Below are 21,728 nucleotides of genomic sequence, written 5' to 3'. Positions count from 1 at the left end.
AAAAAATATCTCTAAGAGGTTTGGACAGATACTTTTCCTTGTAAGGTTCTTGTAAAATAAAAACCTTATCCAAGGATAAAGGTATAGAAGATACCTGAATTGAAGAGATTTTACTTTTAAAACAATGCTGTGATACGCCAGTTCAAGTCACTTGATTCACACCAGTATTAGCTTTCTGAGGCTGGGGAACTCTCCTGCACAATGTGAATCAAGAGAAACAGTATACTACCATCATCTATCTGTTATAGTCTCTCACTAAAAGGACATTTACAGTGACCAACTGACATCCTGATACCCACATCAGAGTCAATCTTTGCTTGCTGTCACTGGAGAAAGAGACGGTGGAGAGCATGGATGAAATATGTTTCATGACCTGTGCTATCGCTGTCAATATACACTTATCACTGAATCCTAGAGCGGCCATTCATTTTCAAGCTTTCCCTTTCCTGCAAGTCTAGAAGTCACTTTTCAACGTAGGTGGCACAAGATAACCAAGAGACGTTGAGAGCTAGTATGCTTTCCATGTTTTCCACCTCTTCTGCAAGATAGTAAGTGCTATTATGCCAATATACACAAGTTCAAAATAATCTTCTACCTAGAACTTCAGCTTAAATCTTAAAAAAACCCCAACAAACTAGCACCGTTACTACTTATAAAAATACACAGAATACCACATTGTTAACTGAAAGGAATCAGTTTGTAAAAATAGCAATACCAATACATACTTTTTTTTGGTATAACTTACTGACAGAGATGACAAGTCTGCCCAAAATTTTGAATTGAAGCATATCAGATTAGAACTGGTTATTATGACTAGTAAAATGATAAAGAGCTCAATTTGACTGGAGATAAAACCTATCAAAATTACAAACCACTTGACTGTTAGTCCAAGCTAAACATGTTACCTGACATTTAATACTGCCACATACAGAATTGATCTTCCTTAAATCAATGCAAGCTTTTCCACATGTCAGAAATCAGGTCGCCTGTTGCATAGAGATAGAAGTGACCTTACCTGAACTTTTTACACCTATGATTATTCTGTTTCATGTTTTAGGACAGCAACACTGCTGGAGGCTCTAAAACTAAAATAAGTTACTATTCTGCAAAGCTAGAATAGGTCCTTATGTAGGGAAAGGTGATGAAGGGTTGACTCCTGTAGTCCCAACTAGGCTCGTTCAGTCCTGCACAGTGTTCTCCATCGGTCTTTTAACATGACACTAGTTCGGTTGTTGAAGTCACCATGGACCAAAATTTTAGCCCAGTTACCCACTCCAAATGCCCTTACTCCCGACTTCAGTTCCCAGTCTTCTTTGGAAGTCCATCTCTGGGGAAAGAACAGAGAAAATACTGGATATATGAACAGAGGAAAGCATTTTAATACAAAGTCTAAGCTTACAGCAAATATAAAAGCAACTTATTATACCACACTCTTGTTATTACAGAGTACAGATGCATGAGGGTCAGTAAGGTCATTTTTTCTTTTGAACACTATAACTTGACACTAAATACAATGTTACAACACAGTAGCATACATCAAGTGGAATGAGAACCACATGTTTTGAAGTTCACAAGTTACAGGAGGGGAAAAAAAAAAGGAAACATCTGGCAAAATTTTGTTTCATTCAAAACATGCTTTCCAAAATTGTACTTCATTAGCTAATCAGCCAAGACAAACCTTGATTGATCCTAAGTGTGTATCAGAAAAGAGAAAGCTTTTTCAGACACATGAGGGACTGAGAATGAAGACACCATTTACTGACAACCCCCCCTCCCCCAAATCTTAATATTTAAAATGCTGGTAGAAGCAAAATGACATATTGCATTTGAAAGTGACATCAACATCCTCAGGTAATAGCTATGCATTAATTTTTGGCCATTTCTTGAGCCCACTTAAGTCTCACTGTCATGACCTACAAGTTTTTTAATCTTTTTAACCACTGCAATTTCAACATAGGTGTATTAGATACATTGGTTCACTCTGGAATATCATTTAGCAACTTGAATATGAAATTATTTTAAAACAACATATTCTGCTAGAAACTGATCCTCCACAAATGTCTTCAAGTCTTTGCTTGTTTAATACACAACTTATACCAATGTACGATCTGCACACTTCCTTATGCAAACTGATTTGCTTATCATCTCTGCAAATACAGGGTCAGATCCTCAGTTGAAACAGTTGTATAGGAAAATTGTTCCTAAAAAGTAAGTATCAATTTCTGCTCCAAACTGCAGTTTGATAGCATGTTCTTTCTAAATTTATTCCCCAAAATCTGAAATGTAAAGACTTCAATTACAGCCTCTTTGTCTGATTAATTTAATTGGCTGTAATGTACCATACACATATTTGGCACAGTTTTGGTGAAACACAGATTTGTAGAAGTCACAGGAGCTCTGTAGCTGCCCCAGCTGGGCAGAGTTCACATCAGCAGAGGCTATTACTTTGCTGCTCCCTATCCTCTCCTATTGTCACAGCAATGACCTCTGACTTGATCTAAGTTGCAGTTTGGGTTTATTTCTGTGACAGCATCTAGTGCCGTGACTTGGATTCACATATTCGCTCATGAGGACCACTGGCTGCTCCCTGCTGAACACCCCGTGCTGTTCAGAAAGGTACTGGATCTTTTGAAATCGCTGCCGGGGCTTTGGCCAAGGGTCATCTGTAGGCTCCTGTGGTATGCAAGGGCTGACGATTCCCAGCTTTTAATACAGATTAGTCCAGAACCCCACTGGGAGCTAAAAGAGGGAAAGGTAATTGTAATTCTGGTCTAGTCACAGCAAGTCCGGTAAAGGTTCTTCTGGCACCTGTTAAAATTTAGGCAACATCAGTCAGACAAGTCCAGGTTGGTTTCAGCTATTAACATAGTATGAATAAGCTTGATTCAGGACAGGGACGATGACACATGTAGCCAACCTGGCAGGGACTGGCATTAACTCAGCTGCAGGGGAGGTTTAGTCCTGACTGCTAGTTATATCTTCCCTGTCTCCAACTCTAGTACAAGCTTCCTGAGGACCTGATGTTAACAGTCCCAACTAGCACAGCGGGCTCAAGATAGATGCTGTGACCAAGAGGAGCATATATGTGTCTTGGCACTTCTCCTTTGAATCTCTGGTTATCCTCCAGCAGCCAGGTAGAGGGGTCCTGGGCTAGGGTGGTTGGAGGAGGTGGGTGCTTCTATCATCCCTTCACAGTTTTGTAGCCAGTAGGATTTGGTCAAGTTGTGAGTAATATTGAGCCTCATCAAAATTGCATTCCGGTTATTCTGCAACAAACAAAAATTTGGCATCTATACGGTGTGCAAACTGAGGTATGTTAAGGTTAAACCTCACATCTGAAAGTTGGAGTTATTTCAGCTTACTGCAACTATCAGCACCTCTTCAAAAAACTATGATCACTGAACTTCACTAACCAGTGAAAAAAAAAATTAAGAGTGGTAGTACTTCAGCTGTCTTTGTAAACTGTTTGAAACCTAAAACTTCTCTAGGAGAGCCTACCTTTCATTCAAAATGCTTCTTTTTTCCACTACATCCTGTTCCACAGATCTTTTGGAACACTAGCAGCAAATTTTTTTACTATTATTAAAAGGCTAGAGATTCCACTGGAACCATCTAGTACAACTCACTTCATGGCATGCCAGAAAAATTTTCTAAACAAAATCTTTATTCAAGTAACACAGTTATGCTTGACCTGCATCACCAGAGAATTCAAATACTTCCAGCAGAGACAATCACAACCTTTGTTACTTGTTGTAATGACTAATGACACTTGCTGTTAAAAGGGTTTGATTTTCTGTTGTTTCACTTTTAAATTGCTTACACTGAGCTTTCTTAATAATAAAATTTCTTTGGTTTAACATATAAACAAGGACCCTGCCTTACAGGTAAATCAGATTAATTCATTCTCTTCACCAAGAAACTATGTAGAGCAGGAAGTTGCCTCCCCCGCTCCACACACACTAACAAACAGCCTGCGCCCTCTAGGATAGCAGTTCTGTAGACTCTAGAATTGCCCTGTTATAGGCCAGCAAGAATGGTGAAGAGACTGGACATAATGCAGCACTATGCTCAAGTGAACATAACCACAGTGCCTAGTTCAGTCTAGCTCAGAATGCTGGCAGAGTGAGCTTGTGTTTGCCAGACAGACTGTGTAGACATACCCTCACATACCTAAAGATCTTCTTATTCCTTAGAGTCAGGTCTGCTCTAGTAATCTGTCTTCCTTTGATTACACATTCTGTGTCTCTGTCTGGTCTGCTTTTTTTTCCCCCTCTAAGTTTAAATACATGGATTTTTTTTGCCCCATAAAGGTCTGACTAAATTCTGAAAACTCAGATTTTCACATATATTCTTTAACTAAAGAAAATTGTCAGCCCCATTTTAGACAACTCGCAGGACTTGCCATACACATACAGGATATAAAGTTGAGTACAAACAGTTCCCTAAATTCTGTGACACTTGAATCGCTTGATTTAGGAATGAGAAAAGAAAGCACATTTCCTTTCAATAGCACTGCAGGCTGTTGTATGCAGCTAACTGAAAACACAGCAATGAAAGACTAAAAACAGGCACTGAACCAGGGCAATGCAATGCCATTTACCAAAGAGGAGCAAACAATGCCAACATTGAAAGAGGGACTACATAGAAAAGGAAGTCAACAGCTCTGACATTCACTGCATTCTTTCATACATGCAGACAACTTTACAATCCAGATAATTAAGGGAAGGAGCAGATTTATTGTTTAAAAGGCCAATATCATTGCTTTCTATATAGTAGTTATGAGATGAGTCACTGGCAGAAATTATGGCATAAATTTTAGGCAGATAGCAAATACCTACTTTTCTAAGTGTTTAAAGAAACATAGTTCTGAATTTTAATTTCTGTCAAGTTTTTATAAAATATTCAATGGTTTCTTTGTTACTACCAGATGTAGTTTTCTGTAATTTAGTCTTTACATTTCAATTAAGGTTGAACTATAGTAACAGTATTAAGCATTTGACATCTATTTTTCTTTAGTGAGATCTGTGCACAAGACCTAGACCAGGACACAGTGCTTGTAGTTGACCTCATAACAGACTACCTCAACATAAAGATAGACTAATAAAACTATCATTAATGCAGTGTAAGTTATAGTCCAACGAGTTTAAATCTTGATGTAGAGAAAAAAGGAAAAATACTGATGGAAGAGTATATGCTTATCAGCAAGTGGCTGATGGGTACCTATCCAAATATAAATTGGAATAAACTAACAAACAAATCCATTAAGTGCTGATATTTTAGTTCTGGGTGTGGGGGGGGGGCTGGGTTTTTTTTTTGGTTTTTTGGTTGGTTTTTTTTTTGTATTGGCTGTATTTGCAGCTTTTAAGGAGATGCTCAGTGATATGGCTAGTTTGTGAGAAAGTGAAAAACTGTTTATATGTAGCAGAGGTCTTAACCTCCCAGGACAGATGAGCTCTCAATAGGACCTCAACCAATTTGGGAACAGCATGTAATTGAAGATTTAACCAACACTAACTTCAGTAAAAATGCTTAAAGAATAAGTACAATGCTCCTCTGGGCCAGTCTGAAAAAAACTTTTTTGTCCAGGTTTGTCCTTCCCTGTTATATGGAAAAATGAACAGTGTTAAAATGAAACAGTTCACACCAAAATGGACATATGTTTATAACTTGCACTGTTATCTAAACAGAAAGACTCTATATTGCTTCCTAAAAGAGATTCTCAAGAGGAATTCAACAATGGGAATACATTTATTTACTACTAATTTCATTCATAAGTGTTTAACATTTTTATCATGATAACTGAAGAAAACTGGCTACGCGAAAAAACTAAGTCCACTCCAACATCAAAATCAGCTTCAAATTCCCTTCTAAAGGCATATGTTTCTGTACTTCCCACCAATAGGGAATTCTATCATGAGTGTACATAGAATCACTTTGAAGTAATTCAGTAAAGTAGGCTTACCATGAAGACAATGCAGAGGACTATTTGAAATGTAGCATTATAAAAAGACCTTATTATTTGGTTTATAAAAACTAGAACAGTTTTCCAAGTAAATACGTATTTTCACCTCATATAAGCAAAGCATTGAATCATAAAATTGCAAAATCTTTAACCCTCTAGGTGGGAAAACAATAAGTCTTTGATGTTTGCCCAAGACTCACATGGGCAAATGACATTCCAAACAGAGGAAAGAATTTTTATTTTTTCACCTTTTTTAAAAAAACCCAAACATCTCAGACTAAGGTTAGTAACAGTGCATTTCAACAAATTATAGGCTCATAAATATTAACAATATTTAAGACTGCACAAAAGAAGTCCTTTCCTTTTCTTTTAAGGACAGGAATTAAACCTTCAAACCGTTTCAGGAGCTATAGCCCATCTCAAATAATGTGGAAAAACTTAAACCCAGGCAGTTTGGAAACTACGTCAAATGAAGTTGGGGGAAAAAAAAAAAAATCTGTGCAGTACAGATTAATTTTATCTCTATTTAGAATAGAAAATGGGTACAAACCTTTCTTCTTCGGCCACAAGCTGAGGTATCTCCATGTTGTTCCCTATTTTGCAAGCTGTTCAGACCTAGAAGACAGTTAGACATCCAGACCAATGAGAAGCCAACATTAAGGCAGCAGTTTTGCATGCTACCATTTACATGAGACAATAATGTACACTATTTGATATACGACGACAGTGAGGAAATTTCAGTGTCTGTTTATGTATTAACATATTTGGTATGCAAATAAATCTCATCTCAGAAAACATAGTGACACTTTCGAACAGAACACGTGAGAGGGCTCACAGAAGAATTCTATTTTAAACAATCAGGTAAGAAGTGGTACATAATAGTGAAACACTGTTATTTCACCTTGGTGAAAATATTTTTTAAAAGACATACTGCTCTCATTTTACATGGAGAAAATAGAAACTGACCAGCCATCAAAACTATAATATTTTTATACAGGTTCTATCATTTCCACAGAATCTGATGCATTCAGGTTCTATCTGTGACAATCATCCAGGGCATCCAAATACAATATGGCCATATACAGAGGCTACAATATCATTGCTTCACGGTAACGGGGTGCTAATGGTTTTTCAGAACCTACTTGTAAGTATTATATTAATCATGTTATAAGTTTTAAAAGCATAATACCAGGAAGATGCATGAACATTCTAACTCTGAATTTTAAACTATGATTTGTGTTTCCTATCATACAACATTTTTAATTTCTCCCTCCCAAAATTATCTAGGTCCAAAATCAGAAAGAGACAAGATTCATGACTACTTCGGCAGGGGACCAACCCCCACCTTGCTACAACCTCTTTTTAGATAGTTGTAGATTGCAGTAAGAACTTTCCTCAGTCTCCTTTTCTCCAGACTAAACACCCCCACCTCCCTCAGCTGCTCCTCATAAAGCTTGTGCTCTAAACCCTTCATCAGATTTGTTGCCCTTCTTTTGACACACTCCAGCAGCTCAATGTCTTTCTTGTAGTGAGAAGCCCAAAACTGAACACAGTATTCAAGGTCTGGCCTCACCAAGACCAAGTACAGGGGAAGGATCGCTTCCCTAGTCCTGATGCAGGCCAGGATGCCATCTGCCTTCTTTGGCCAGCTGGTCACACACTGCTGGCTCATATTAAGCTGGCTATTGACCAACACTCCCAGGTCCTTCTCCTCCAGGCAGCTCCTCAGCTACTCCTCTCCAAGCCTATAGCACTGCATGGGGTTGTTGTGACCCAAGTGCAGGATCTGGCACTTGGCTTTGTTGAACCTTATGCAATTGTCCTTGACCCACTGATCCAGCCTGTTGTCCAGGTCCCTCTGTAGTGCCTGTCTACCCTCAGGCAGATCAACGTTCCCAATCAACTTAGTATCATCTGCAAACTTACTGAGGGTGCACTTGATTCCCTTGTCCATGTCACTGATATAGATATCAAACAGAACTGGTCCAGTACTGAGCCTTGGGGAACACTACTTGTGACTGGCCATCAGCTGGATTTAACTCCATTCATCACAACCCTTTGTGACTGGCCATCCAGCCAGTGTTTTACTCAGTGAAGGGTATGCCCATTAAAGCCATGGGTGGCCAGCTGCTCTAGGAGAATGCTGTGGGAGACAGTGTCAAAGGCCTTAGCAAAATCCAGGCAATGTCCACAGCCTTTCCCTCATCCACTAGGCTGGTCACCTGAGCATAGGAGATCAGGTTAGTCCAGGAGGACCTGCCCTCCTGAATCCATGCTGACTGGGACTGATTGCCTGGTTGTCCTATACGTTGTCACCATATAGGTCCTATATGTTGTCACCACCAACACATTTATTTTGGGGGTGGTGTGTGTGTGACGTGTTTGACATGACTGTTTTGAAAGTGTAAAAATATGCTAGTACTCACTCTGAAGAGGCCTCCTCACTCTGTGTTTCTGTCCTGAATGACACCTGCAAGGAAAACACAACTGAAGTAAAAATACACAGAACTTCATGTAAAGTCTATGACCAAGAGCAAAACCAAATTTTTTTACCTTACTGTGGGGTTTATGTCTCCAGTTGACTGATTTGTAATATGCTGTTGCTCTATAACAGATCTTTAAAAAGAAAAAAACCACAAAAATTTGTCATTCAAGAGTATTTTGCATGCAAACATTAAGAGTTTCAATCCATTAACCCTCTTATCTTTGTCTCCTTATACTTGGAGGAGAAATACACAAGACATAACGCGTTTAAGATGAAACCATGAGGCATTTCACACATCTTTTTCATGCCTTCTTCGTAACCTAGGAATTGTTTCCATATGTTTTCTGATCAAGTCCGCCATCATACTTCTCAGATGCAACTGTTTTAGAGCTGTCCTTCTCAAGAAGAGTCTTATGACTTGTCTTCCCATATACTCTGTCTCCATCAGTCAATTTCCTTAACTAAATGATACCAAATATTCCAAAGCATAGAACTGCAGAAATACAAGCTCTACCCCAATTAAAAGTTACAATTTATTCTCCATGAAAAACAACTGGTGGTAAACCTATAATTGCAGTAGTTTTCAAAATAAAGTCAGTGAAGTGGGGGAAGGAACTGGGCTTTCCAGCATTTCTCAGAAAATTATCTAAATGTTTTGAGGGTTTACATTGCTAGACTCATGAACAATTTTCCATAACAGCAGTAAGGGAATCTTCTGTTTAGCTCTAAGGAATAATTAATGGACTAATATGCTCTTGTTACCTTCTTTCTTCTCCAGAGGACCTATGGCCTAAAAGTAGGAGGGCAGGACTAGAAGGAGCTCAATCAAGCATACAGAAAAAGAGTGAAGTATTTCTATGCTTTTATTGTTATAGAAACCTGACAGCTGTTTAAACTGAAAAACATGCATCTTCAACAAGTATTCAAACTTAATGCCAAGAGTATTTGATATAAATGCCAAGAGTAACAACGATAGAAAAGCCAAAACTTAAAAATAGAGAATGTGGTTTTTGTTAATTTTCTATTAGACAGCAGGTTGGAATTTAACATCCATCCTTCTACCTACTCTTAGTTCTACAAGTTTCAAGTTACTGTCCAAGCACGTCCCTCAGCAGTATAATGCTGAATACAAACCTTTGTTTTGTTTCCAAATTATTTTCATCATTTTCAACATTCACAGTTCTGTTTTGCAATGCTGTTGCTCCCAGTCCTTCAGACTCCACCTGTTTTGTGGCTGCCTGTGACAAATGGAATTGATACTTTAAAATTAAAGTCAGCCAGTACCTAGATAGTAATTTACACAAAGATAAATATGTACTCTCCATTAGGACTAACAGCGCTTGTTTCACAGACCCTTCAGAGGTACTACTATTAAAATTACTAGTTTCAAAGCAACTTGTGTTAAGCTGAAATCCATCAAGATCTTTACTAGCTGGTATTTCAGAAATTTTAGTCACAGCTGCAACTGATATTCATATGGAGGCACAGAAATACAATGAATACTTGCAAAATAAGTAAACATGCAACATGTTAAATACACAACAGAGATAAACCAAGACTGCAAATACTACCACAGTACTCCAAAGCCTCTTTTTTACAACTAATTTTATAACTGAAAACTGACAGGCCTCAAGTTCATCTAGTCCTGCAGCACATGCCAGGATCAAGAACACATACAATACTTTCAAAAGACCTACATCAGGCTTTAGGCTTGTAATGTAACATTTCCTATATTAGCAAGAGGACTTTGTAACATCCTGGCTAAACTTTTAGAGACAAACTAAGTTTATTTCTCCTTTAATCTCAAGAGGAGAAAGGAATTGTTCACTACTCTACAGAACTGTCTAGAGGATTGTAAGATTTGAATTTTCTCTAGATTATTCCCAACTACTTGCTATAATAACACCTTAAAAAAAAAAAAAAAACAAACCAAAAATAAAAACCACAAAACACTTGGTCCATATGAGGTAATTCTTGCCACTTTGCGATCAACTTTCTTCTGTAGCATCTTAAGGTATACCTACAGCCCAAACTATAAAAAACCCCAAAACTCTGGTTGAGCATCATCTTCTCTAAGCAGAGCCAACCATCTTCCATCCAACACTGTCAATAAATGTCAAAAAGTGACCTGGTTTGCAACACAATTGTCAAAATGATTCAAAAGTGACAAATTCACTATAGACTCAATATTAATTCTTTTTCTGATTAGCCAGGTGCTCCCACTTTTCATTTATTTATGCTTTCAGAGTTCACTTTTCCTTCCTAATTTTCTGTCATCCATCCAACTTTCAGTCTTCTCGAAATCTTAACTTGTCCTTCACAGCAGCTTGCAGAATCTCTCAACACGTGAGTGTCAGATAATATAAAAACATTCTCTATTTCAGTCATTCATTTATGAAAACACTGGAAGGTATTCTGGTCACAGAATATTTCCAATCACAGAATCACTGTCAAGTTTCATAGCTACCCAACCTACCACGTCTTTCAGCTGTAGGTTTTCAAAATATTGGCTCTTTTACAGTGATTGATGGTAGTTAAATACATACAAAAGGACATACATGTTTCCACGCAGATAAACAAATCTCCTGCATGTACCACAATAACTCAGACCAAAGTAAAAAGAATTCAGAAGATTTGAAACATTGGTGCACACAGTAGGATAGATATGCAGGCAGCTGGGGAGTAACACAGAGGGCCTAGATATGTTAGTATGGAGTTTCGAGCCTCCTCTGACACCTCCAAGTTTCCATCTCCTCTCAGGCTCAGAGAAATACCCCTGAAAAATTAACTTGAAAACTGACAGCTGAGTGAAACTATTAGAAGGTATTCCTTGAATTATACTCCGAATACATTTAATAAGTTCTCTAGTCTTTCTGGTAAGAAAATGAAAACCCCAGAGGAACTTCAGGTTTGTTTACTTAAAATTTGTTTCTTATTACCTTTAGATGTTTGTGCTTTTGTAATTGAGAAATTCAATATTCTTTTATAAAAAGTAAACATAAGAAATTCTTTACAATCCTCCTGAAGATGAGCTGCAGGAGGAATGTTGTTCTTGCCAATTTTAAATCATTCTTGAGCAAGATGCTTAGTAAGCAGCATTTTTATTTACAGGAAAACAGCAACAACAATCTTGCATCTAAGTCCTTCCCAAAGCTTCTAGCCAAATTAACAGGTCTTGGTCTTTTGATATGAGAAATCACACAGACTTAAACATTAAATATATATTTTCTTTTCAGGAGTCTCAGATCAGAATTGGTTTTCTTAAACGTACACTAATGACAAATCTAATTTTAATTCTGCTTTTTTCCTAACTATTTTTCTAATCAAAACAGTTGTGGAAAAAGAATTCCTAAAAGATGTTTTAAAGGAGTCTTACTCCGACTAACTCTGTCCTAAACATATATCCAACTTTTTTTTAATTAATGAGATAATCCAAAGTAAGATAAAGCTTTCTTTTCAAGTAATGCAATAACTGAACATTGTCTAAACAACTCCCTTGGAAGTATAGATCTAATCTTACCAGATACCTCTTTTCAAAGAAGTTTTGAAAATAGTTTTGACATACCTGCATTAAGAAGTTAGTTTCATTTTCTTCCCTGAAAAGTTCAATGTAAGACTTGATTTTACTTTTCAAAAGATCATAACTGAAGCTTCGGAGAAGGGGAACATATGGATCCTTATTTTTAATTATGGTTGCCAGCTTCATCCTTAAAGACTAAGAAAAGCAGAGCTTTATACAACACAAAAATACATTCTTGCAGTAAATTTGGCACCTATGCTAAACAGGGCAAAAACTAATCATGATGATTATATTGGTTTCTGAATATGCCTATACAACTTCATACTACAGTTCGAAGGGGTTCTAAAGTTAACTAGGCATAATACCAGAAATTTACTTTATGTGCTCAGTAAACCAACGTAACTTTCCAGAGATCCTCATTTTCATTCCCTATGAGTAACGTTGAAAGCAGAGTTGTCAACAGAGCAAAGACACCCAGAAAAGGGCCACTCATTACCAAGTTATCTTTTCTCATTTGCTGCCTCAAAAAGATTACCATTGTGAGTATGTAGAATGTTCAGGAAAGGGACTACATAGTACAGTACCACTAAGGACACATCAATACTCATAAACGCACCTTTACCTTCTGTCTACCAACAACTCTGAACCTTACAGAGACCAACAGAGCCAAGAATTAACTTTGTGTACAGCTGGCATTCTTATTTATGAATTCTAATGCTATTACCAAAGCCTACACTTGTCCAAACATCTGAATGAGGACTATATCTGAAGAATAAGTTATATATATGCTAATATTTACATAGAACACATCCTATTATTCCAGGGGAAGGAAGAGGCAGCATTTTTGCCTTTTTCCCTGCAGTCCTTTTGCTCTTTCCTCCACCACAGAAAATTCATATCTGTGCAGTATCTATTATTTTAAAGATATATGCACTCAAAGTTACACTTTTCTGAATGATGCAGCCAACATCAAACCAGAAGGTAGCCTGACACACACATTACCTCTTCCAGATAAAGGCAAGGTAATACCCACTCTATACTACAGATGCTAATAAGCTTTCCTTCCCTGTGATGCTTCAGTACGTAAAACACTAATCAGAGACGACAAGTGCACTGCAATGGTACAGAAAAAGCCAGCAACTGATTATCAGGGAGTTACTACGTCTCTGTAAGCATGTTTACACTGTCTTTACTCTGAGAAAACAGCAATATCAAATTCCTAGAATCTGTAGTGACAACTAACTCCTCATGAGAAGTAGGAAAGGGGGACGATGTTCAGACTGATTCTGCCCACATTGAAGAACTGCTCCTAGAAGCATTTTACTCCCTCAAATCACCTATTATTTTCGTCAGCCCCTTAGCTAAAGTTTCCTTTTGCATTTACAAGTGCCATGTGTGTGTAAATGACTGCATAGGCAGTAATTAGGATGAAGCTTCGAAGGTAGCATTTGCTAGCTCTGGAAACCCATTCCCCTCTTCTGCTCTGAGAAGGAGAGCACTTAATGCAAGCTAAGCAAGTTACTACCTTATCTGATTCCGAGTCTGTAAACAGCCATTCAAGAACTTCAGCAGCCTCCTTAAAATATCCATTTTCCATATAGACTGCTACAATCTGCAATAAATACAATTACAAGATATGCTGTAATACATTTCACCTGAGAGTCAAACAAGATCGCACTTTCACGGTTTTGTAAGACTTCAAAATCCAGAGGATTATGTATTTAATGGTTACCGACAATTACCTAGTTATAACAGTTAGTTCTGAAGTAATATTAAACTGCACGTACAAAGGCCTAAAACTTCCCATCAGGCATTTAAAAGAGCCTTCACTGATGCAAAGTGTTCCATAGTTACCTCCTAAGTATTGCTTTGATCTTTTCCTGAAAGACTTTCACAGTCAGTAGCTGTCAACATGTTGTTAGGTGTTTCTCCTTGAAATCAAAATTTTTCTAAATCAAAAGATGATTTTCAAGCAAAAAAGCTACTAATAATATATTTTAAAGCTCAAGATACTAGTGTTTTGAAACTGATCTCTCAGATTATCTCTTTTTTTTCAGATTGGCAGCTTTCAAAACAATTTTGAACTGGGACAAACAGGAACAAATTCAGATATGAAAACGTACCCTGTACTTGAAAAAAGCAACAAACTTAAATTCAATTCAGCCTAATAGCCCAAGCGTTTTGTAAGAGGAGCCTTGTTTCAGCAGAATGGATAGATAACATCCTGAAGTACTTCGGCTAAGTCACACAGACCTGAATTTGAATCAAGCGACGAATATCTTCATGAAGCTTTTCCAGTTTAAGTTCTTCCCTTTCAAGTAAAGTCCAGAAAGACAGAGCAGCTTCCAAAGGTGAAATTCTTCGATCATTTTCAAAGTAGCAGCCTAGGGATGACGACAGGGGGAATAAAGAAACACAACTACTTAAAAAACTTACGATAAAGCTAGATATATTACATTATTTATGCACAATAAAGCAATATGTACTATACATAATTTCTGTTCCTTCTTCCTCAATTTTTAGCTCTCTTGACAGGCGTGTTTAAGAGATCTGAAGTAACTGCCTTCTTTTCAGAGAGGCTAGTTGTTCCTACCCTTGCTAGTAACATTACTATTGCAATTTTAAAGGAGATATGCCTGTTAATTGTTCACTTAAAATGCCACTTGCAATGCTGCTAAGTTTGGCACCATGTATTTGGGCTGGCATTAGTACATTGAACTTGACATCAAATTTTTTTTCCCCTCCCAAGTCTGTATTTCCGTGTCTTAATTTTTTGTTATATTTGAAGGGGTTAAACTGAGAGGGAAGTTCAGACAGCTTAACACAGGAGTATCACTGAAAAAAACAGTAACAGCCTCCCCCACCACTGCACTGCTGCGCTGACACCAAGGTTTATGCAAACTCCCAGCAAGCAGGATCAGTGACCAGTTCCAGCACAAATCTAGCCCAGTCAGCTTACCAACCCCTTAACACACTGGAAACGGTTTCCCAGTCTGGTCATTACACATCTGTGCAAGTGAGTGGGCCAATGCAACAAATGCTGCAGGAGCTGGCAGGTACACGAGACTGCTTTTTCATCCATGGCACTGCCAGCTTAGCTCAAGATGTTCTCTGAACGACCGTCTCACTTATTCCTTCATTTTATAAGGCATCACAGCAGAATCTCTCTCAATACCCTCTTATTCTTTACAGTAAGCATTTTGCAGATATAAGGTAAACAATTTAAGCAACACTGAAGAAATAAAAAAACTTTGATACCTGCTACAGTAAGACTCTGAAAATCTAAGTAATATTATTAGTAAATATACACATTGCAAAAAACCAACACTATTTCTGTAATAATTGTTTCAATCAAATATGACACTTGATATCAAGTTGTTTTAATATTGTAAAAACAAAGTGTTTAACTCTTGAAGAGCTGGGATCTGAAACAGCCTGCACTGTTTTAAGGCTCAGTACACATGAAATATTTCAACAATTGGAAAAGAATTATAAGAGCTATCATACAATATATTAGCTCCACATGTACATTGTGCAACAACATCTAATGCAATACCTAATAAGCACGTGTAATCTTCCTCACCATGCAGGTCGTTCTCTACACTGATAGATAAAAACACACATTGAGGTCATATTTTTAAGTATTAAACAATAATACAGCTTTAAAGCACTACCAGAAAAGTTTCATAATTTGTATATGATGAACTATTTTAGATATTAGAATTTGATTCTCAAGTTCAGATAAATCAAGAGGAGTGTTATTACCTGACAAGCAACATAAATTTCATTTTCTAAAAACAAACCTTTGTGGCACTGTTAGCCTAGAATACGCTTTTTTCTTACATGCTCATGCTGGCAAGACAAGCCCCTAAATTCCAATGAGTTTTAGCAACAGTGAAAACTTGCAGCAAGAAAGTTAAGTCTTTCAGAAACTTGAGCGTGGAAGCAAAATCAGCTTGGCTAAACTAGCAAGTTGTAACTACAGCCAAACAGGAGACTTATATATTATAGTCCCAAGGACCCGCTGCCAGTTGAAAGTCTTAAGGGCAGTCCTCCTTTGTATCCATATTCTTACTCCAACTGTGCTCCCTACTATAACCTCTGGAATTCCACATGCAGAAATAAATGCACGTTCTCTGCTTTAAATTTGTGATTACTGCTCTCTAAGAGCTAATCAATCTTTTCCAATATATTTCTTCTGTTGATGCTACTATGACAAGAAAAAAAAGACCTCTAACTTAAGAAGTCATTCAAACTCACAGCAGTGCAGAGTAACACTGGTCCTACATATAGTTTAGTCACATGTAGAATACAGTCCAAAATATGGAGTTCAGTCATTTTATTTACATATACGTACAGTAAACACTATGTGAAACCATACCTAAGACACCTACTTCTGTGTAAGTTCATGCAAATCTATTTAAACAAGTGAAAAAGAAAGAATCAGAGTATTTACCAAGTTTTTTCCCTTTCACAATTCTTATCAAAAGCTGACAGAGGTGCACCATTTTTTTCTGATGTGTAGGTATTTTGGAATGGCCTTTAATAAGAGCTGGAAAAGAAGAGAACACAGTTGTCAGCCTTGCTACAGCACTGCCACAGTGTGGCTAGAAATATATCAGACGCTGTGTTACCTACTAAATTGCTAATCCATTAGGAAACTGATGAAGTGCATTTCGTTAACACTCTTCCATGTTACAACAACTTAAATGCGATTTAAGAATTCACCCAGAAAAAACTATTCCTCTTGCAGTTCACAACAGTAACCTAGAAGCAGTCAGATGCATCACATGCTTATATTCATCAAATTAGAAGACCACAGTTCCTTACATAAATAAATGTCTAGTATTTCTCAGTAGCTTACTAGGAAAGACAACTGTACGCTACAGAGCATTTCTGTGGAACGCTCACAAAACAAGAGCCGAAGGCACACTGGTAAAACTTACATGTTGCTGTAGCAACCAACAGCCCAGAAGCAGTAAAAGTTACAAGGACAGCTTAGTCAGAAATGTAGATCTACAAGGGAAATCCTCTTCACTAGGTTGGAGGGTCACAAGGATTATTTATAATTCAGAATGGGAGCTATCATGAGATTATTTCCACCACAATGGCTGCTGTGAACTTCGTATTTTAACGTGCTAGATATAATAATTAGTTTTCCACAACATGAAACAGAAATATTCAAAAAGAAAAGTGAAGACTATGCCAAGTGAGTGTCTAAGCCGCAGATTTAATGTCCTAGTTCAGGAAGTGGTTCTGCCAACATTTCAATGTCAGCCTACCGAAAGCCAGGATTCTGGAGCATGGTTTGGCAATGACACTAGAGCACACAAGACATAGTTTTAATCAGAAGTACTCAGCCTACTTATTAGCCTATGATTGTATCATATGAAGAGTGGTTAAGCATGAAACAACAAAGTAACTTAATAGCGCCAAAAGATTACCTAAGGTAACATCAAGGATGATATTGTCATTTGGGCTTGGAAGAAAATATTTACAACTGCTTCAGTGAGGACAGGTGATACAAGATCTTTTAATTCCTAGAGCCAAAATAGGAAGTAAAGAGAGAACATTGCTTAGAACAGCAGTAAAATATCACTTGTTACAAATCCATGCCTTTTCCGTAGCAATCAATAATTTAATTTCCGAAAGAGTTTGGGCGATGTCAGCGTAGAGATAAGCACCATCATCATGCCCTGAAGATGGAGCAAGAGCTCAGGAATTTCAGAAGCAGACAACACTGTGGCTGAAGATTCCACAGAACAAAACGGGTCATCTTGGCAAGCTGCGTGAGCCCTTTCAGCTTTTTTCTGTTCTTTTAAAGTGCATCTACATCAGTGCTTTAATTCAGCACGGAGGTGCATTTATAAAACAAACTTTCAGTATTTGGTTTGTATAATGAAGCAGTCTTGAGTACACAAATTTTATTCCTCTAGAGCTATTCCAAAGAATAAAAAACCTTGAAATGTTTACTGTGTGGACACCGAGTCCTTAGAAGCAATTACACATAACTAATGAGGACAAGCAGAAAAAGATGTAGACTATTCTATACTGTTCATGCTCTCCACTCCCCAAGGTAGTTTTTCTATTAATCCCTTTGTTAATAGTGTTCTCAACCATAAATTTATTGTTCCTGTGGCCACACAAATTATTTCTTGTCTGAGCCTTTAATTAGAAATTCTAGAAATCCAGTTCCTTGTCATATAGCTAATCTACACAAGCTAGTTCAGGTGTATAGATCATAATATCCTGTCAACATCAGCAAGTCATCTAACCTTGCCATGCTGTCTAAATCCTTAATCCCAGGTAACCTAGCGATTTCTTCTTGCCAGTATACTGAGATGTACAGAAACATTACCAACCTCTTAATAAAACAGCTTGCCTTGTTCCCTTAGCCTTACTATGCTTCTGCAGTTGCTTAAGTTTGAATTTACCTTCTTGTTGGCAGCCAATCAGCATTTCAGTAGGGGAATCTCACTTTGACATACACAAGAGTAACAGTTCTGCATTTCCATAAACAACTACAACCACTTTTCTAATGCAATCTTATGCTTATGCTTAGCTTCCCTCCTCCCTCCCCTGAGACTTTTACACTTCTGACATTGTAATCTTAGAGCATCAGCATGCCGAATTCTTTCTTCTGGTACTGTACAGAACAGGAACAAATTCCAAATTTGCTATTAATTCTCACTTGCACATGAATTTGCATTCTGTACGATTTAATTAATTGTTTCTACTAACGTTGTCCTAAAAAGTCTTCCTGTTCTTCTCAGGAGATATTCCAGTCTGCTTCTGTGTTGACAACATCACCACTTCCCACCTGTGTCTTCATGACACTTCAATACAATTCTCACACTGAGCCACAGTCCTGAGGCCAAACACTGAGAAGCATCATCAATAATTAAATCTAGCAGCTCCTCATTCAACGTACTGAGGGGCATGGTTTAGAGATTGGTGGGAATGGTTGGACTCGATGATCCGGTGGGTCTCTCCCAACCTGGTTATTCTATGATTCTATGTACTTTACTACGTTATTTTTCAATTTCTTACCTCTTACAAATTCTCATATCAGTCTTCTTACTAATCATTCTGCATGTCATGGTATTCCAGTCTTTGCAAAAGTTTAAACAAGTCACACTATCACATCTACCTGAGTCAAGAACACACATTCACCCCAAAAAAATCCCCATGAGCTCTAACTTGTTATCCACAAGAAAAAACATTAACATCATAAATCCATCAAATTTATCTGCAGCCTAGACATTTGGCTCCAGCTATTAACTGGTCTTATTCTTAAGTATTTCATTTCAAATACAAGTTTTTCCATTAAAAATCCAGTCGCCAGACTTCATTCCACCTCTGGCAACTATAGTTCCTTGACACGGTTCTAGTCTTCTACCACAACCCCGAATATAAACTCAAGGAACCAGTGTACCTAAGTAATACTATTCTGTTTTTCAGCAGCTTTGCATCTCTTCAATAAATCCTCTTCTACTTTTCAGTGGCCTTTAACTCTCAGCATCTGAGTCCTCCACTTTACTAACTGCTGATGGTAAACAGGCAATTGCGTAATACATTCAGGCTTCATTGAATCAAGATGATAGATTAACACCAATGTTTCTATTCACCTAGTCATCTAGAATTCCTGACCCCCAACTCCGCAGTAACCACTCTTTTCTTTGAACAGTTCAGTTTGCTTCCCTCCCTGGTCACACTCAACCAAAACATCAAAATTCCACGAAACTGTGACTAAACTCATAGAATCATAGAGTAGTTTGGGTTGGAAGAGACCTTAAAGCTCAGCTAGTTCCAACCCCCCTGCAATGGGGAAGGACACCTCCCACTAGATCAGGCTGCCCAAGGCCCCACTGAACTCAGCCTTGAACACCTCCAGGCATGGGGGATCCACAGCTTCCCTGGGCAACCTGTGCCAGTGCCTCACCACTCTCATGGTTAAGAAATTCTTCCTTATGTCTCGTCTAAATCTGCCCCTCTCCAGTTTATAACCACCGCCCCTAGCCCTGTCACTACAAGCCTTTGTAAACAGTCCCTCCCCAGCTTTCTTGTAGCCCCTTCAGGTACTGGAAGGCTGCTATAAGATCTCCTCAATTAACTCGCAGGACTCCAGCAGAGCTGCCACTGCACACTAAACTCAAACATCAGCCGATTAAACAAACAAAGAAAAATTTCGCCTGCAGTGCTTTATTTCAAAGACGTGCAAGTGTTGCTGAGACCACTGAATCGCCTCAACGCCGTATCCTAGGAACCTCCCGAAGACCTCAAAAGGGCCGAAAACCTCCCCGAGCCGCGGAGTGACGGCGATGACGAGGAACGCGGTTACACGGAACACGAAACGAGGCTCAGAAGCGCTGTTAGCGCTCTTCTCAGTGCGGTCAGGGAGCTGCCCCTCACACCCGCCCGCCGAGCGGCCGTGGCGGCCGCACAGCCCCCAGGCCCCAACAGGCCCGGAGGGCGGCCGGGCCCGCATCGCTCACCCTCCGCCACGGCGCTCCACCGCCAGAAGTCGGCCTCGGGCGCCTCGCCGAAGTGCCGGCAGAGGGAGGAGCAGGCGAACTCCAGCATCCAGCCGGCGGCCACAGCTTCCACCTCAGCCGGCGAGGGCGAAAGGAGCCGGTCGCCGCAGTCGCCGCCGCCGCCGCCCGCCTCTCGCGAGGAGCTCCGGCCCCCTTCCGCCATCTTGAACCTGCGCGCCAACGGTCGCCGGCCCCGCCCTTTGGCGCGCGGCAGCCAATCAGCGCCGCCGTCTACTCCCGGCCACGCCCACCACCACCTCCGCCAATGGACGGTGCCGCGCCCGTCCGCCCTCAGGGAGAGGCGGGGCCTGGGGCGGGTGGGCGGAGCCTGGAAGGGAGGCGGGGCCTGGGGAGGAGGCGGGGCTCAGAGGAGAGGCGGGGCTTACGGATAGGAGGGGCCTAGGGGAGAGGCGGGGCTTGGAGTGGGGAGGCGGGGTCCTTGTTGGTGTGTAGGGTGCGGCGGGGTCCCATGTTGAACGTGAGCTAACAGCGCGCCCTGGCAGCCAAGAGGGGCAGCCGTGCCCTGCAATGCATCAAGCATGGCATTGCCAGTCGGTCGAGGGAGGAGATTGTCCTGCTTTGCCGCAGCCCCACCCCGAGTACTATGTGCAGTTTTGGGCACCGCAGTATAAAAGGAATATAAAGCTATTGGACAGTGTCCAGAGGAGGCCACAAAGCTGTTGAACCGTTTAGAGGGGAAGTAATGTGAGGAGGGGCTGAAGTCACTTGGTCTGTTCAGCCTGAGGAGGAGGCTGAGGGGGTACCTCGTAGCAGTTTGCTGCTTCCTCACAAGGGAAGGAGGAGGAGCTGATCTCCTCTCTCTGGTGACCAATGGTAGGACACAAGGGAATGGCAGTAAGATGTGCCAGGGGAGATTTATGTTGGGTATTAGGAAAAGGTTCTTCACTCAGAGGGTGGTGGAGTACTGAACAGGCTCCCCAGGGAAGCAGTCATGGCACCAAGCCTGACAATATTCAAGAAGCATTTGGACAATGCACTCAGACAAATGGTGTAAATTTTGGGGTTGTCCTATGCAGGGATAGGAGTTGGACTCGATGATCCACGCGGCTCCCTTCCAACTCAGGCCATTCTGTGTGATTCTGTGATTCTGTCCCACAGGAGCCCCTCTGCAGGGCATCTCCTTCACCTTGAACTGAGTAAATGTGGCCTGCTTCTACTGGAATTAACTTGTCATCTAGGAAAGTACAAATATAATGTACTTTTCAA

At 39.6% G+C, this 21,728-nt stretch overlaps 1 protein-coding gene across 1 annotated transcript; it reads right to left on the bottom strand.

The window, feature by feature from the left end:
• Nucleotides 1-868: 868 nt before the first annotated feature.
• Nucleotides 869-20,664, bottom strand: TERF1 (telomeric repeat binding factor 1). Its single transcript, XM_069853177.1, has 10 exons — nt 20,463-20,664; nt 16,424-16,519; nt 14,221-14,351; nt 13,493-13,579; nt 12,013-12,162; nt 9,582-9,685; nt 8,516-8,578; nt 8,389-8,432; nt 6,513-6,577; nt 869-1,327 (listed from the first exon to the last, which is right to left on the bottom strand). The coding sequence occupies exons 1-10, from the start codon at nt 20,662-20,664 to the stop codon at nt 1,169-1,171; spliced, it is 1,101 nt and encodes a 366-aa protein (XP_069709278.1). The 3' UTR covers nt 869-1,168.
• Between the last annotated feature and the right edge of the window lie 1,064 nt (nt 20,665-21,728).

This window comes from Phaenicophaeus curvirostris, chromosome 3, assembly GCF_032191515.1.
Source record: "Phaenicophaeus curvirostris isolate KB17595 chromosome 3, BPBGC_Pcur_1.0, whole genome shotgun sequence".
In the NCBI taxonomy this organism is placed as follows: Eukaryota; Metazoa; Chordata; class Aves; order Cuculiformes; family Cuculidae; genus Phaenicophaeus; species Phaenicophaeus curvirostris.
The sequence above is the reverse complement of the archived record's forward strand: the minus strand, read 5'-3'. Positions and strand labels throughout refer to the sequence as shown.